The 15,438-nt window shown below is 35.9% G+C and overlaps 2 protein-coding genes and 1 long non-coding RNA gene across 4 annotated transcripts in view; 2 read left to right on the forward strand and 1 right to left on the reverse strand.

Annotated features, from left to right (window-relative positions):
* Positions 1–15,438, forward strand: part of Cow (Proteoglycan Cow) — a 341,672-nt gene that overhangs the window by 20,296 nt on the left and 305,938 nt on the right. The window lies entirely within an intron of this gene.
* LOC143190380 (uncharacterized) lies at positions 20–13,130 on the reverse strand. The gene is made up of 4 exons (XR_013004222.1): positions 11,658–13,130; positions 9,375–9,951; positions 7,030–7,189; positions 20–5,324 (listed from the first exon to the last, which is right to left on the reverse strand). It is a non-coding gene; the product is annotated as an uncharacterized LOC143190380 (long non-coding RNA).
* Positions 5,718–8,584, forward strand: LOC143190377 (uncharacterized). 2 transcript variants are annotated; one of them, XM_076394623.1, is made up of 3 exons: positions 5,718–7,666; positions 7,799–8,127; positions 8,327–8,584. In XM_076394623.1, the coding sequence occupies exon 1, from the start codon at positions 5,858–5,860 to the stop codon at positions 6,716–6,718; it is 861 nt and encodes a 286-aa protein (XP_076250738.1). In that variant the 5' UTR covers positions 5,718–5,857; the 3' UTR covers positions 6,719–7,666; positions 7,799–8,127; positions 8,327–8,584. The 2 variants fall into 2 exon arrangements, with proteins under 2 accessions (XP_076250738.1, XP_076250737.1); XM_076394622.1 differs by having other exon boundaries at positions 7,799–8,584.

Raw genomic sequence — 15,438 nt, forward strand, 5'->3', positions numbered from 1 at the left:
GATACAAGACTCTGTCAATGAAAGAATATCCTTTTTGTGTGGATCGCCTATACAAAGGAGCCACCAGCTCGACAGTTCAGATATCTATATCACGACTAAGAGTCTTGTTCGAGCGGTACAGGACCCTGAGGATGAAAAAATACCATCATTGTGTTGATCACCTATACGAATCGATGACTACGTTTGAACATGGCTTTATTTATAATAAGACTGGACTTTGCTATCAATTCCAACATTTTTAAGATAACCGATTTTAAACTTTTTTATAATTTTATTATGTAAATATATTATATAAATGTGGTATAAATGTATTAATTATTTTCCTCAATCCCTTGGCTTTTAAGCCCCTTATTACATATTGGTATTTTATTTTTATTAAATATTTGATGGTCATTCGTATCGAATGTTTCATTTGATGACTAAGTTTCTGGTGGCAAGAATTTTGCGGTTTCCTTCTTCTATACAACCAGAAGTTAAGAAACTTAATGCTTGTCTGACCAAATAGTGTCTTTTTAGTCATTCAGTCAAATGGGAATATATAGAATTATTTTACCATCGAGTGATGTTTAGTTTGTCCGGTAGGCATATCTGTGCGAGCGGGGGTAAAAGTAGGAGTCAAAAGGGCCTTAAGTGGGCGGTTTAAACCTCACACTGAGAATGTTCGGACGCCTCATTCGAGATGGGTGTCCGCGTTCTTCAAAAACCAACCAGTGCTGCAAAAAGGCAGACTGATCAGATCAGCGTTTTATAAAAGGTGGCTTTCAGCGGGATCGGAAGTTTACTTTTTCAGCAGACTATGTATGTAAAGGGAATGGACGACCACCATGTTGGCCAGGGGGTAGAGGTAGGGTGGGTGTATATTTAACAATACAGCATACCACTGAGCGATGCGAGGATTGTCGGTACGCGAGTGCGTGCTAACTGGGGTAAAAGTGATAAGAGTCAAAAGGGCCTTAAAGGTTGGGGGTGATTTTCAGGGGTAGTTTTTGTAAAGCAGTAGATAAAAAATGTAAAAAGGGCCTTAAAGGGTTGGGGTGATTTGGAGGGGTATTTATGTAAGGCAGTAGAAAAAATGTAAAAAGGGCCTTAAAGGGTTGGGGCGATTTTCATGGGTAGTTTTTGTAAAGCAGTAGAAAAAATGTAAAAAGGGCCTTAAAGGGTTGGGGTGATTTGGAGGGGTATTTTTGTAAGGCAGTAGAAGAAATGTAAAAAGGGCCTTAAAGGGTTGGGGTGATTTGGAGTGGTATTTTTGTAAGGCAGTAGAAAAAATGTAAAAAGGGCCTTAAAGGGTTGGGGCGATTTTCATGGGTAGTTTTTGTAAAGCAGTAGAAAAAATGTATAAAAGGTCTTAAAGGGTTGGGGTGATTTGGAGGGGTAGTTTTTGTAAGGCAGTAGAAAAAAAAGTAAAAAGGGCCTTAAAGGGTTGGGGTGATTTTCAGGGATATTTTTTGTAAGGCAGTGGAAATAATGTAAAAAGGGCCTTAAAGGGGTGGGGGTGATTTTCAGGGGTAGTTTTTGTAAAGCAGTAGAAAAAATGTGAAAAGGGCCTTAAAGGGTTGGGGTGACTTGGAGGGGTTTTTTTTGTAAGGCAGTAGAAAAAAATTAAAAAGGGCCTTAAAGGGTTGGGGTGATTTTCAGTGATAGTTTTTGTAAGGCAGCAGAAAAAAATTATAAAGGACCTTAAAGGGGTGGGGGGATTTTCAGGGATAGTTTTTGTAAGGCAGTAGAATAAAATGTAAAAAGGGCCTTAAAGGGTTGGGGTGATTTGGAGGGGTATTTTTGTAAGGCAGTAGAAAAATGTAAAAAGGGCCTTAAAGCGTTGGGGCGATTTGGAGGGGTGTTTTTGTAAGGCAGTAGAAAAAATGTAAAAAGGGCCTTAAAGGGTTGGAACGATTTTCATGGGTAGTTTTTGTAAAGCAGTAGAAAAAATGTAAAAAGGCCTTAAAGGGTTGGGGTGATTTGGAAGGGTAGTTTTTGTAAGGCAGTAGAAAAAATGTAAAAAGGGCCTTAAAGGGTTGGGGTGATTTGGAGGGGTATTTTTGTAAGGCAGTAGAAAAAATGTAAAAAGGGCCTTAAAGGGTTGGGGCGATTTTCATGGGTAGTTTTTGTAAAGCAGTAGAAAAAATGTAAAAAGGGCCTTAAAGGGTTGGGGTGATTTGGAAGGGTAGTTTTTGTAAGGCAGTAGAAAAAATGTAAAAAGGGCCTTAAAGGGTTGGGGTGATTTTCAGGGGTATTTTTTGTAAGGCAGTGGAAATAATGTAAAAAGGGCCTTAAAGGCGTGGGGGTGATTTTCAGGGGTAGTTTTTGTAAAGCAGTGGAAAAAATGTGAAAAGGGCCTTAAAGGGTTGGGGTGACTTGGAGGGGTATTTTTTGTAAGGCAGTAGAAAAAAATTAAAAAGGGCCTTAAAGGGTTGGGGTGAATTTCAGGGATAGTTTTTGTAAGGCAGCAGAAAAAAATTATAAAGGGCCTTAAAGGGGTGGGGGGATTTTCAGTGATAGTTTTTGTAAAGCAGTAGAAAAAAATGTAAAAAGGGCCTTAAAGGGTTGGGGCGATTTGGTGGGGTATTTTTTGTAAGGCAGTAGAAAAAATGTAAAAGGAACCTTAAAGGGTTGGGGTGATTTGGAGGGGTATTTTTTGTAAGGCAGTAGAAAAATGTAAAAAGGGCCTTAAAGGGTTGGGGTGATTTTCACGGGTATTTTTTGTAAGGCAGCAGAAAAAATATGAAAAGGGCCTTAAAGGGTTGGGGTGATTTTCAGGGGTAGTTTTTGTAAGGCAGCAGAAAAAAATTATAAAGGGCCTTAAAGGGGTGGGGGGATTTTCAGGGATAGTTTTTGTAAAGCAGTAGAAAAAAATGTAAAAAGGGCCTTAAAGGGTTGGGGCGATTTGGTGGGGTATTTTTTGTAAGGCAGTAGAAAAAATGTAAAAGGAACCTTAAAGGGTCGGGGTGATTTGGAGCGGTATTTTTTGTAAGGCAGTAGAAAAATGTAAAAAGGGCCTTAAAAGGTTGGGGTGATTTTCAGGGATAGTTTTTGTAAATCAGCAGAAAAAAATTATAAAGGGCCTTAAAGGGGTGGGGGGATTTTCAGGGATAGATATGTAAAGCAGTAGAAAAAAATGTAAAAAGGCCTTAAAGGGTTGGGGCGATTTGGTGGGGTATTTTTTGTAAGGCAGTAGAAAAAATGTAAAAGGAACCTTAAAGGGTTGGGGTGATTTGGAGGGGTATTTTTTGTAAGGCAGTAGAAAAATGTAAAAAGGGCCTTAAAGGGTTGGGGTGATTTTCACGGGTATTTTTTGTAAGGCAGCAGAAAAAATATGAAAAGGGCCTTAAAGGGTTGGGGTGATTTTCAGGGGTAGTTTTTGTAAGGCAGTAGAAAAAATGTAAAAAGGCCTTAAGGGGTAGGGGTGATTTGTAGGGGCATTTTTTGTAAGGCAGTAGAAAAAATTTAAAAAGGGCCTTAAAGGATTGGTGTGATTTGGAGGGGTACTTTTTGTAAGGCAGTTGAAAAAATGTAAAAAGGGCCTTAAAAGGGTGGGGTGGTATTATCATACTGTTGTTTTTAAGGGTAGTTTTGTAACTCAATAAAGAAAATTGCTGACCAAATGTTATATCAAGATTAAAAAAGTGATTTTGACTTCCATAAAATTTGAATTCGATATCACAGGCGTAGTTACTCAATACTTTAATTAAAATAGTAATTTCTTACTCCTGTTACCTGTGTTTCGAGTGATGACCAAATTAGTTATGCCATATCCTTTTTGAAGAACGCGAGCAGCCATATCGAAAGAGGTATTCGAACACGTTCACACTGGTTCCCCCTTGGCACCTTTTAACATGAATTACTGAGGATTATTAAATATAACTTACTATATTATTTGATAACTGCAACAAAGATAAAGTTATTAAAGACTCGTATAAGAAAGATCAATATAAAACACAAATTAATTGAATTCTAATCTCAAACTTTATCGACAGTAGTAAAATAACGTGAAGAAAAATAGACAATACTTACGACAGAATTGTCTTGATAAAAATAAATTACTAATGTTGGGCCTATATATTTACAGGTTTTTGTCTGATAAGATTTAGTTTCCTGCTACATTTGTTTGTTTCGATTTGGATCGAAAATAAGCAGTTTTTTTAACGATATATTATTACATTGAGGTACTGCAAATCATCGATGCGGATTAGAAAAACACATTATCAAAATAATGTATTAATAAGATAAGACCGTCGAGTGTGACCACAATAACTAGGTTACATGCATATATGGGTGAAAAGATTCACTTACACTTACCCCACTTATCATTTTCGCATTTATTAGATAGTACCATGGAATATAAGTGTAAAATTACAACAAAACGATAACAAAGATCAGTTTAAAATATGAATGTACTGATTGATATACAGCTGTCAATTTGTCTGGGCGTAACATAAATAAAAAGTAATATTTCCAGGCTATCTATCAGAGCCACTTACTACTTTATAACACTTGACATGATGGCTAATTTTGAAAAACTACGCCACGGAAATTCTATTTTATTATTTTATATATTTTTTGCAACAAGTATAAAATACATTTAAGAAGAAATAAAATTAGCTAAATATTAGCCTAATATATTACCCTAACACATTATCTAAATAAGATAAGACTTTGGAGTATGACAATAATAACTTGTCAATGATTTGCCAATTTTCTTTTGTGTCATTATATTCAAATTATGACTCATATTTTAATAAAATGTAAAATACCTTTCCCTATAAGTATTGTTTAACTTCGCCCTGATAATAAAGAACATAAAAAAGGAAGAATCATCTAATGAGGAACACTGTTTTTGAATGCACTCATGTAAATTTTGGCGAATCATTTTTATTTATATAGACTACTTAAAAAAACTATTATGTTAACAACGATTGGTGCTTTTTCACTTTTCACAACCTTCCAAAAAAGTATTCCAACTGAGGCCGAATCCGCATCAAGTTTATTCGAGAACAGATCGAACGCGAATAATTCACAAACCACTTTTTTCACATTATAATCGTATAAAATTTTATCAAGCACTTGAAATGCTAAAATAATCCCGTACGTATGAACGGTGGGTACCGTACGAATGTAATCTATAATATACTTAAAATAATATCAAAAACGTTCTCTGCGAAGAACGAAACGCGGATGGAATTCACTCGGTAGATAAATAAAATACGGCAATCCCAGTCACAACTCAGGGTCTCTGTCGCCCGCACATCGCCGAAACATCAAAAAAATACTACAATCATTTGTCGCTGATCGCTCTGTTAGTCCTCAGTAGTATCCTAGTCTAAAATCTAAAAATATAATCCTATTTGATATTGACAATTTTTGGAGGTACACTATCGAATGACTAAAATGGCACCTTTAGTTAGACGAGCAGTGAGTTTCATAGCTTGTAGTTAGCCCTGAATAGAAAAAGCTAGCGACAATATTTTCGCCATCAGAAACTTGGTCATGAGATGAATTTAATACAAATAAATTTGGTGAACAGCTAGGATGCGAAAAATTCGAAACCTAATGCTATATATGCCAGGCTCGGTACCGGTACAGGATATTTTTCTCATCACCTAAAGGCTCACTTAATCGGTGTATTTGTATGAAAATTATCAACAACTTCACGGTGCATTCAGGGTTTATAACTTCGTTATGTTTGTAGACCGTTCAGTATATCCTTCATACAACATCTATACAATCGTTCGTTATTCTGGTTTTTTGCGATATATATTTCAATTGTAATCTAGTAAGTATTTCTCATATAATATTTTATAAATTGTCTCCTCTATCAGCATATATATTCTATATCGTATATGCATGTACTATTCGCAGGATGGAGTTTGAAACCATACATAATTCCTGCCACATTTCACACACTGTCGCCGTTCGCATTGGCAATATGTTTGATAATGTAGAGGTGTTTGAGGATGTGCCTGACCGTATTCCCGAGGAGTATCTAGTTTGTAACGTGATGCAAGGAGCTGCCAATTATTTGGGAGCAGTTTTTGGACCCAATCGATCAAAAGCTAAGCGGACTGTTATTCGAGCTGTTCGTGGCAAATTTGGCCATATTTCTGCCAAACGCGTCTTCGCTAGCCGAACATATTACTGTACGGAGCAGAATATAGAATGCGTCAATCATCAGGTTGACTCGATCGTAAACATTTCTAATGAGTTCCAAAATCTTTTCCGTATTATTGAACAGAACCGTATGATTCAAGAAAACCCTTTATTGTCTGCCTTTGACTACCGGTCAAGTTATAATATCAGTTTGACTGAGTTACATGAACGCATTTACCAGGCAAGTTATAAGCAGTCTAGTACGTTTGTAAAATATATTCCGTTGAGCAGGCGGAGTAGTACCGAAATCTTTAAATGCTTACGCCGGCGTTATGAGAGAACCACAAGTTTGGCAGTTCTTTCCAGATCGCGACCTAGATTCTCGGTCCTGAGATACAAGACTCTGTCAATGAAAGAATATCCTTTTTGTGTGGATCGCCTATACAAAGGAGCCACCAGCTCGACAGTTCAGATATCTATATCACGACTAAGAGTCTTGTTCGAGCGGTACAGGACCCTGAGGATGAAAAAATACCATCATTGTGTTGATCACCTATACGAATCGATGACTACGTTTGAGCATGGTTTTATTTATAATAAGACTGGACTTTGCTATCAATTCCAACAATTTTAAGATAACCGATTTTAAACTTTTTTATAATTTTATTATGTAAATATATTATATAAATGTGGTATAAATGTATTAATTATTTTCCTCAATCCCTTGGCTTTTAAGCCCCTTATTACATATTGGTATTTTATTTTTATTAAATATTTAATGGTCATTCGTATCGAATATTTCATTTGATGACTAAGTTTCTGGTGGCAAGAATTTTGCGGTTTCCTTCTTCTATACAACCAGAAGTTAAGAAACTTAATGCCTGTCTGACCAAATAGTGTCTTTTTAGTCATTCAGTCAAATGGGAATATATAGAATTATTTTACCATCGAGTGATGTTTAGTTTGTCCGGTAGGCATATGTGTGCGAGCGGGGGTAAAAGTAGGAGTCAAAAGGGCCTTAAGTGGGTGGGTTAAACCTCACACTGAGAATGTTCGGACGCCTCATTCGAGATGGGTGTCCGCGTTCTTCAAAAACCAACCAGTGCTGCAAAAAGGCAGACTGATCAGATCAGCGTTTTATAAAAAGTGGCTTTCAGCGAGATCGGAAGTTTACTTTTTCAGCAGACTATGTATGTAAAGGGAATGGACGACCACCATGTTGGCCAGGGGGTAGAGGTAGGGTGGGTGTATATTTAACAATACAGCATACCACAACGCATACCACTCAGCGATGTGAGGATTGTCGGTACGCGAGTGCGTGCTAACAGGGGTAAAAGTGATAAGAGTCAAAAGGGCCTTAAAGGTTGGGGGTGATTTTCAGGGGTAGTTTTTGTAAAGCAGTAGAAAAAAATATAAAAAGGGCCTTAAAGGGTTGGGGTGATATGGAGGGGTAGTTTTTGTAAGGCAGTAGAAAAAATGTAAAAAGGGCTTTAAAGGGTTGGGGTGATATGGAGGGGTAGTTTTTGTAAGGCAGTAGAAAAAATGTAAAAAGGGCTTTAAAGGGTTGGGGTGATTTGGAGGGGTAGTTTTTGTAAGGCAGTAGAAAAAATGTAAAAAGGGCCTTAAAGGGGTGGGGATGATTTTCAGGGGTATTTTTTGTAAGGCAGTAGAAATAATGTAAAAAGGGCCTTAAAGGGGTGGGGGTGATTTTCAGGGGTAGTTTTTGTAAAGCAGTAGAAAAAATGTAAAAAGGGCCTTAAAGGGTTGGGGTGATTTGGAGGGGTAGTTTTTGTAAGGCTGTAGAAATAATGTAAAAAGGGCCTTAAAGGGTTGGGGTGATTTTCAGGGTTATTTTTTGTAAGGCAGTAGAAATAATGTAAAAAGGGCCTTAAAGGGGTGGGGGTGATTTGGAGGGGTATTTTTGTAAGGCAGTAGAGAAAATATAAAAAGGGCCTTAAAGGGTTGGGGTGATTTGGAGGGGTATTTTTGTAAGGCAGTAGAAAAAATGTAAAAAGGGCCTTAAAGGGTTGCGGTGATTTGGAGGTGTAGTTTTTGTAAGGCAGTAGAAAAAATGTAAAAAGGGCCTTAAAGGGTTGGGGTGATTTTCAGGGGTAGTTTTTGTAAGGCAGAAGAAAAAATGTATAAAGGGCTTTAAAGGGGTGGGGGTGATTTTCAGGGGTAGTTTTTGTAAGGCAGTAGAAAAAATGTAAAAAGGGCCTTAAAGTGTTGGGGTGATTTGGAGGGGTATTTTTGTAAGCCAGTAGAAAAAATGTAAAAAGGGCCTTAAAGGGTTGGGGTGATTTTCAGGGGTATATTTTGTAAGGCAGAAGAAATAATGGAAAAAAGGCCTTAAAGGGTTGGGGTGATTTGGAGGGGTATTTTTGTAAGGCAGTAGAAAAAATGTAAAAAGAGCCTTAAAGGGTTGATTTGATACTACGATGGAATATAAGTGTAAAATTAGAACAAAACGATAGCAAAGATCAGTTTAAAATATGAATGTACTGATTGATATATAGCTGTCAATTTGTCTAGGCATAACATAAATAAAAAGTAATATTTCTAGGCTATCTATGAGAGCCACTTACTACTTTATAACAATGGACATGATAACTAATTTTGAAAAACTACGCCACAGAAATTCTATCTTATTAGTACTTTCATAGCCTAAAATGGCCCAAAAAATATTCTTTCTGCAAAAATAAGGAATTGGAAAAAAGAACAAACGTTTTGACATAAAGCAATAATGTAGAACATAAACAAAATATTAGTCCTGAATTTAAAACTTGGAATTTAAAGTATTTACTTCTTTTGTTCCGAGATACGTCACTTAAAACACATATATTGTATTTACGAATCGTCCATAGGAAATGTTTTAAGAGCAGATCTTTTGAAGAAGAAATATCGATATTTCGGTATATCGATATTTTAAAAAATATCGATACATATTTTCGACGTTTAAAAAAGATATCGATATATCGGAGAATAAAATATAGATATATTTTTTGCAAGAAGTGTAAAATATTTTTAAGAAAAAATATAAATAGCTAAATATTAGCCTAAAATATATACATATTTTTTAAATATTTTAAGAAGTAGTGATATTTTTGATGGACTTACTTTACCGATGTAATGAGAAATTGCACATTATCACACCATATTAATGATAACACATTATCTAAATAAAATAAGACTTTGGAGTATGACAATAATAACTTGTCAATGCTTTGTCAATTTTCTTTTGTATCATTATATTCAAATTATGACTCATATTTTAATAAAATGTAAAATACCTTTCCCCATAAGTATTGTTTAACTTCGTCCTGATAATAAAGAACATAAAAAAGGAAGAATCATCCAATGAGGAACACTGTTTTTGAATGCACTCATGTAAATTTTGGCGAATCATTTTTATTTATATAGATTACTTAAAAAAATTATTATGCTAACAACGATTGGTGCTTTTTCACTTTTCACAACCTTCCAAAAAAGTATTCCAACTGAGGCCGAATCCGCATCAAGTTTATTCGAGAATAGATCGAACGTGAATAATTCACAAACCAATTTTTTCACATTATAATCGTATAAAATTTTATCAAGCACTTGAAATGCTAAAATAATCCCGTACGTTATGAACGGTGGGTACCGTACGAATGTAATCTATAATATACTTAAAATAATATCAAAAACGTTCTCTGCTAAGAACGAAACGCGGATGGGACTCTTCACTCGGTAGATAAATAAAATACGGCAATCCCAGTCATAACTCAGGGTCTCTGTCGCTCGCAAATCGCCGAAACATCAAAAAAAATAGTACAATCATTCGTCGCTGATCGCTCTGTTAGTCCTCAGTAGTATCTTGTCTAAAATCTAAAAATATAATTCTATTTGATATTGACAATTTTTGGAGGTACACTGTCGAATGACTAAAATGGCACCTTTAGTTAGACGAGCAGTGAGTTTCATAGCTTGTAGTTAGCCCTGAATAGAAAAAGCTAGCGACAATATTTTCGCCATCAGAAACTTGGTCATGAGATGAATTTAATACAAATAAATTTGGTGAACAGGTAGGATGCGAAAAATTCTAAACCTAATGCTATATATGCCAGGCTCGGTACCGGTACAGGATATTTTTCTCATCACCTAGAGGCTCACCTAGTCGGTGTATTTGTATGAAAATTATCAACAACTTCACGGTGCATTCAGGGTTTATAACTTCGTTATGTTTGTAGACCGTTCAGTATATCCTTCATACAACATCTATACAATCGTTCGTTATTCTGGTTTTTTGCGATATATATTTCAATTGTAATCTAGTAAGTATTTCTCATATAATATTTAATAAATTGTCTCCTCTATCCGTATATATATTCTATATCGTATATGCATGTACTATTCGCAGGATGGAGTTTGAAACCATACATAATTCCTACCACATTTCACACAATGTCGCCGTTCGCATTGGCAATATGTTTGATCATGTAGAGGTGTTTGAGGATGTACCTGACCGTATTCCCGAGGAGTACCTAATTTGTAACGCTATACAAGGAGCTGCCAATTATTTGAGAGCGGTTTTTGGAACCAATCGATCAAAAGCTAAGCGGACTGTTATTCGAGCTGTCCGTGCCAAATTTGGCCATATTCCTGTCAAACGTGTCTTCGCTAGCCGAACATATTACTGTACGGAGCAGAATATAGAATGCATCAATGATCAGGTTGACTCGATCGTAAACATTTCTAATGAGTTCCAAAATCTTTTCCGTATTATTGAACAGAACCGTATGATTCAAGACTATCCTTTAATGTCTGTCTTTGACAACTGGTCAAGTTATAGTATCAGTTTGACTGAGTTACATGAACGCATTTACCAGGCAAGTTATAAGCAGTCTAGTACGTTTGTAAAATATATTCCGTTGAGCAGGCGAAGTAGTACCGAAATCTTTAAATGCTTACGCCGGCGTTATGAGAGAGCCACAAGTTTGACAGTTCATTCTAGATTGCGACCTAGAATCTTGGTCTTGAGATACAAGACTCTGTCAATGAAAGAATATCCTTTTTGTGTGGATCGCCTATACAAGGGAGCCACCAGCTCGACAGTTCAGATATCTACATCACGACTAAGAGTCTTGTTCGAGCGGTACAGGACCCTGAGGATGAAAAAATACCATCATTGTGTTGATCACCTATACGAATCGATGACTACGTTTGAACATGGCTTTATTTATAATAAGACTGGACTTTGCTATCAATTCCAACAATTTTAAGATAACCGATTTTAAACTTTTTTTATAATTTTATAATGTAAATATATTATATAAATGTGGTATAAATGTACGAATTATTTTTCTCAATCCCTTGGCTTTTAAGCCCCTTATTACATATTGGTATTTTATATATATTAAATATTTGATGGTCATTCGTATTGAATGTTTCATTTGATGACCAAGTTTCTGGTGGCAAACATTTTGCGGTTACCTTCTTCTATACAACCAGAAGTTAAGAAACTTAATGCTTGTCTGACCAAATAGTGTCCTTTTAGTCATTCAGTCAAATGGGAATATATAGAATGCTTTTACCATCGAGTGATATTTAGTTTGTCCGGTAGGCATTTGTGTGCGAGCGGGGGTAAAAGTAGGAGTCAAAAGGGCCTTAAGTCGGTGGGTTAAACCTCACACTGAGCATGTTCGGATGCCTCATTCGAGATGGGTGTCCGCGTTCTTCAAAAACCAACCTGTGCTCCAAAAAGGCAGACTGATCAGATCAGCATTTTATAAAAAGTGGCTTTCGGCGAGATTGGAAGTTTACTTTTGCAGCAGACTATGTATGTAAAGGGGATGGACGACCACCATGTTGGCCAGGGGGTTGCGTAGGGTGGGTATATATTTAACAATACAGCATACCACAACGCCTACCACTGAGCGATGCGAGGATTGTTGGTACGCGAGTGCGTGCTAACAGGGGTAAAAGTGATAAGAGTCAAAAGGGCCTTAAAGGTTGGAGGTGATTTTCAGGGGTAGTTTTTGTAAGGCAGTAGAGAAATTGTAAAAAGGGCCTTAAAGGGTTGGGGTGATTTGGAGCGGTATTTTTGTAAGGCAGTAGAAAAAATGTAAAAAGGGCCTTAAAGGGTTGGGGCGATTTTCATGGGTAGTTTTTGTAAAGCAGTAGAAAAAATGTAAAAAGGCCTTAAAGGGTTGGGTCGATTTGGAGGGGTATTTTTTGTAAGGCAGTAGAAAAAATGTAAAAAGGGCCTTAAAGGGTTGGGGTGATTTGGAGGGGTATTTTTGTAAGGCAGTAGAAAAAATGTAAAAAGGGCCTTAAAGGGTTGGGGTGACTTGGAGGGGTATTTTTTGTAAGGCAATAGAAAAAATGTAAAAAGGGCCTTAAAGGGTTGGGGTGACTTTCAGGGGTAGTTTTTGTAAGGCTGTAGAAATAATGTAAAAAGGGCCTTAAAGGGGTGTGGGTGATTTTCAGGGGTAGTTTTTGTAAAGCAGTAGAAAAAATGTAAAAAGGTCCTTAAAGGGTTGGGGTGATTTGGAGGGGTAGTTTTTGTAAGGCAGTAGAAAAAATGTAAAAAGGGCCTTAAAGGGTTGGGGTGATTTGGAGGGGTAGTTTTTGTAAAGCAGTAGAAAAAATGTAAAAAGGGCCTTAAAGGGTTGGGGTGATTTGGAGGGGTAGTTTTTGTAAGGCAGTAGAAAAAATGTAAAAAGGCCTTAAAGGGTTGGGGTGATTTGAGGTGTATTTTTGTAAGGCAGTAAAAAAAATTTAAAAAGGGCCTTAAGGGGTTGGGGCGATTTTCATGGGTAGTTTTTGTAAAGCAGTAGAAAACATGTAAAAAGGGCCTTAAATGGTTGGGGTGACTTGGAGGGGTATTTTTTGTAAGGCAGTAGAAAAAAATTAAAAAGGGCCTTAAAGGATTGGGGTGATTTTCAGGGGTAGTTTTTGTAAGGCTGTAGAAATAATGTAAAAAGGGCCTTAAAGGGTTGGGGTGATTTGGAGGTGTATTTTTGTAAGGCAGTAGAAAAAATGTAAAAAGGGCCTTAAAGGGTTGGGGTGATTTTCAGGGGTATTTTTTGTAAGGCAGTAGAAATAATGTAAAAAGGGCCTTAAAGGGTTGGGGTGATTTGGAGGGGTATTTTTTGTAAAGCAGTAGAAAAAATGTAAAAGGGGCCTTAAAGGGTTGGGGTGATTTGGAGGGGTATTTTTTGTAAAGCAGTAGAAAAAATGTAAAAAGGGCCTTAAAGGGTTGGGGCGATTTTCATGGGTAGTTTTTGTAAAGCTGTAGAAAAAATGTAAAAAGGGCCTTAAAGGGTTTTGGTGATTTGGAGTTGTAGTTTTTGTAAAGCAGTAGAAAAAATGTAAAAAGGGCCTTAAAGGGTTGGGGTGATTTTCAGGGGTATTTTTTGTAAGGCAGTAGATATAATGTAAAAAGGGCCTTAAAGGGGTGGGGGTGATTTTCAGGGGTATTTTTTGTAAAGCAGTAGAAAACATGTAAAAGGGGCCTTAAAGGGTTGGGGTGATTTGGAGGGGTATTTTTTGTAAGGCAGTAGAAAAATGTAAAAAGGGCCTTAAAGGATTGGGGTGATTTTCACGGGTATTTTTTGTAAGGCAGCAGAAAAAATATGAAAAGGGCCTTAAATGGTTGGGGTGATTTTCAGGGGTAGTTTTTGTAAGGCAGTAGAAAAAATGTAAAAAGGCCTTAAGGGGTAGGGGTGATTTGTAGGGGCATTTTTTGTAAGGCAGTAGAAAAAATTTAAAAAGGGCCTTAAAGGATTGGGGTGATTTGGAGGGGTACTTTTTGTAAGGCAGTTGAAAAAATGTAAAAAGGGCCTTAAAAGGGTGAGGTGGTATTATCATGCTGTTGTTTTTAAGGGTAGTTTTGTAACTCAATAAAGAAAATTGCTGACCAAATGTTTTATCAAGATTAAAAAAGTGATTTTGACTTGAAGTGATTTGAATTCGATATCACAGGCGTAGTTACTCAATACTTTAATTAAAATAGTAATTTCTTGCTCCTGTTACCTGTGTTTCGAGTGATAACCAAATTAGTTATGCCATATCCTTTTTGAAGAACGCGAGCAGCCATATCGAAAGAGGTATTCGAACACGCTCACACTGGTTCCCCCTTGGCACCTTGTAACATGAATTACTGAGGATTATTAAATATAACTTACTATATTATTTGATAACTGCAACAAAGATAAAGTTATTAAAGACTCGTATAAGAAAGATCAATATAAAAAACAAATTAATTGAGGTCTAATCTCAATCTTTATCGACAGTGGTAAAATAACGTGAAGAAAAATAGACAATACTTACGACAGAATTGTCTTGATAAAAATACATTACTAATGTCGGGCCTATATATTTACAGGTTTTTGTCTGATAAGATTTAGTTTCCTGCTACATTTGTTTGTTTCGATTTGGATCGAAAATAAGTGTTTTTAACGATGTATTATTACATTGAGGTACTGCAAATCATCGATGCGGATTAGAATAACACATTATCAAAATAATGTATTAATAAGATAAGACCGTCGAGTGTGACCACAATAACTAGGTTACATGCATATATGGGTGAAAAGATTCACTTACACTTACCCCACTTATAATTTTCGCATTTATTAGATAGTACGATGGAATATAAGTGTAAAACTACAACAAAACTATAACAAAGATCAGTTTAAAATATGAATGTACTGATTGATATACAGCTGTCAATTTGTCTGGGCGTAATATTTCCAGGCTATCCATCAGAGCCACTTACTACTTTATAACAATGGACATGATGGCTAATTTTGAAAAACTACGCCACGGAAATTCTATTTTATTATTTTATATATTTTTTGCAACAAGTATAAAATACATTTAAGAAGAAATAAAATTAGCTAAATATTAGCCTAATATATTACCCTAACACATTATCTAAATAAAATAAGACTTTGGAGTATGACAATAATAACTTGTCAATGATTTGCCAATTTTCTTTTGTGTCATTATATTCAAAATATGACTCATATTTTAATAAAATATAAAATACCTTTCCCTATAAGTATTGTTTAACTTCGTCCTGATAATAAAGAACATAAAAAAGGAAGAATCATCCAATTAGGAACACTGTTTTTGAATGCACTCATGTAAATTTTGGCGAATCATTTTTATTTATATAGATTACTTAAAAAAAACTATTATGTTAACAACGATTGGTGCTTTTTCACTTTTCACAAGCTTCCAAAAAAGTATTCCAACTGAGGCCGAATCCGCATCAAGTTTATTCGAGAACAGATCGAACGCGAATAATTCACAAACCACTTTTTTCACATTATAATCGTATAAAATTTTATCAAGCACTTGAAATGC

Source organism: Rhynchophorus ferrugineus, unplaced genomic scaffold (genome assembly GCF_030347505.1).
Source record: "Rhynchophorus ferrugineus isolate W39M unplaced genomic scaffold, kcgeb_rfMv2 rfM2, whole genome shotgun sequence".
Lineage (NCBI taxonomy): Eukaryota > Metazoa > Arthropoda > Insecta > Coleoptera > Curculionidae > Rhynchophorus > Rhynchophorus ferrugineus.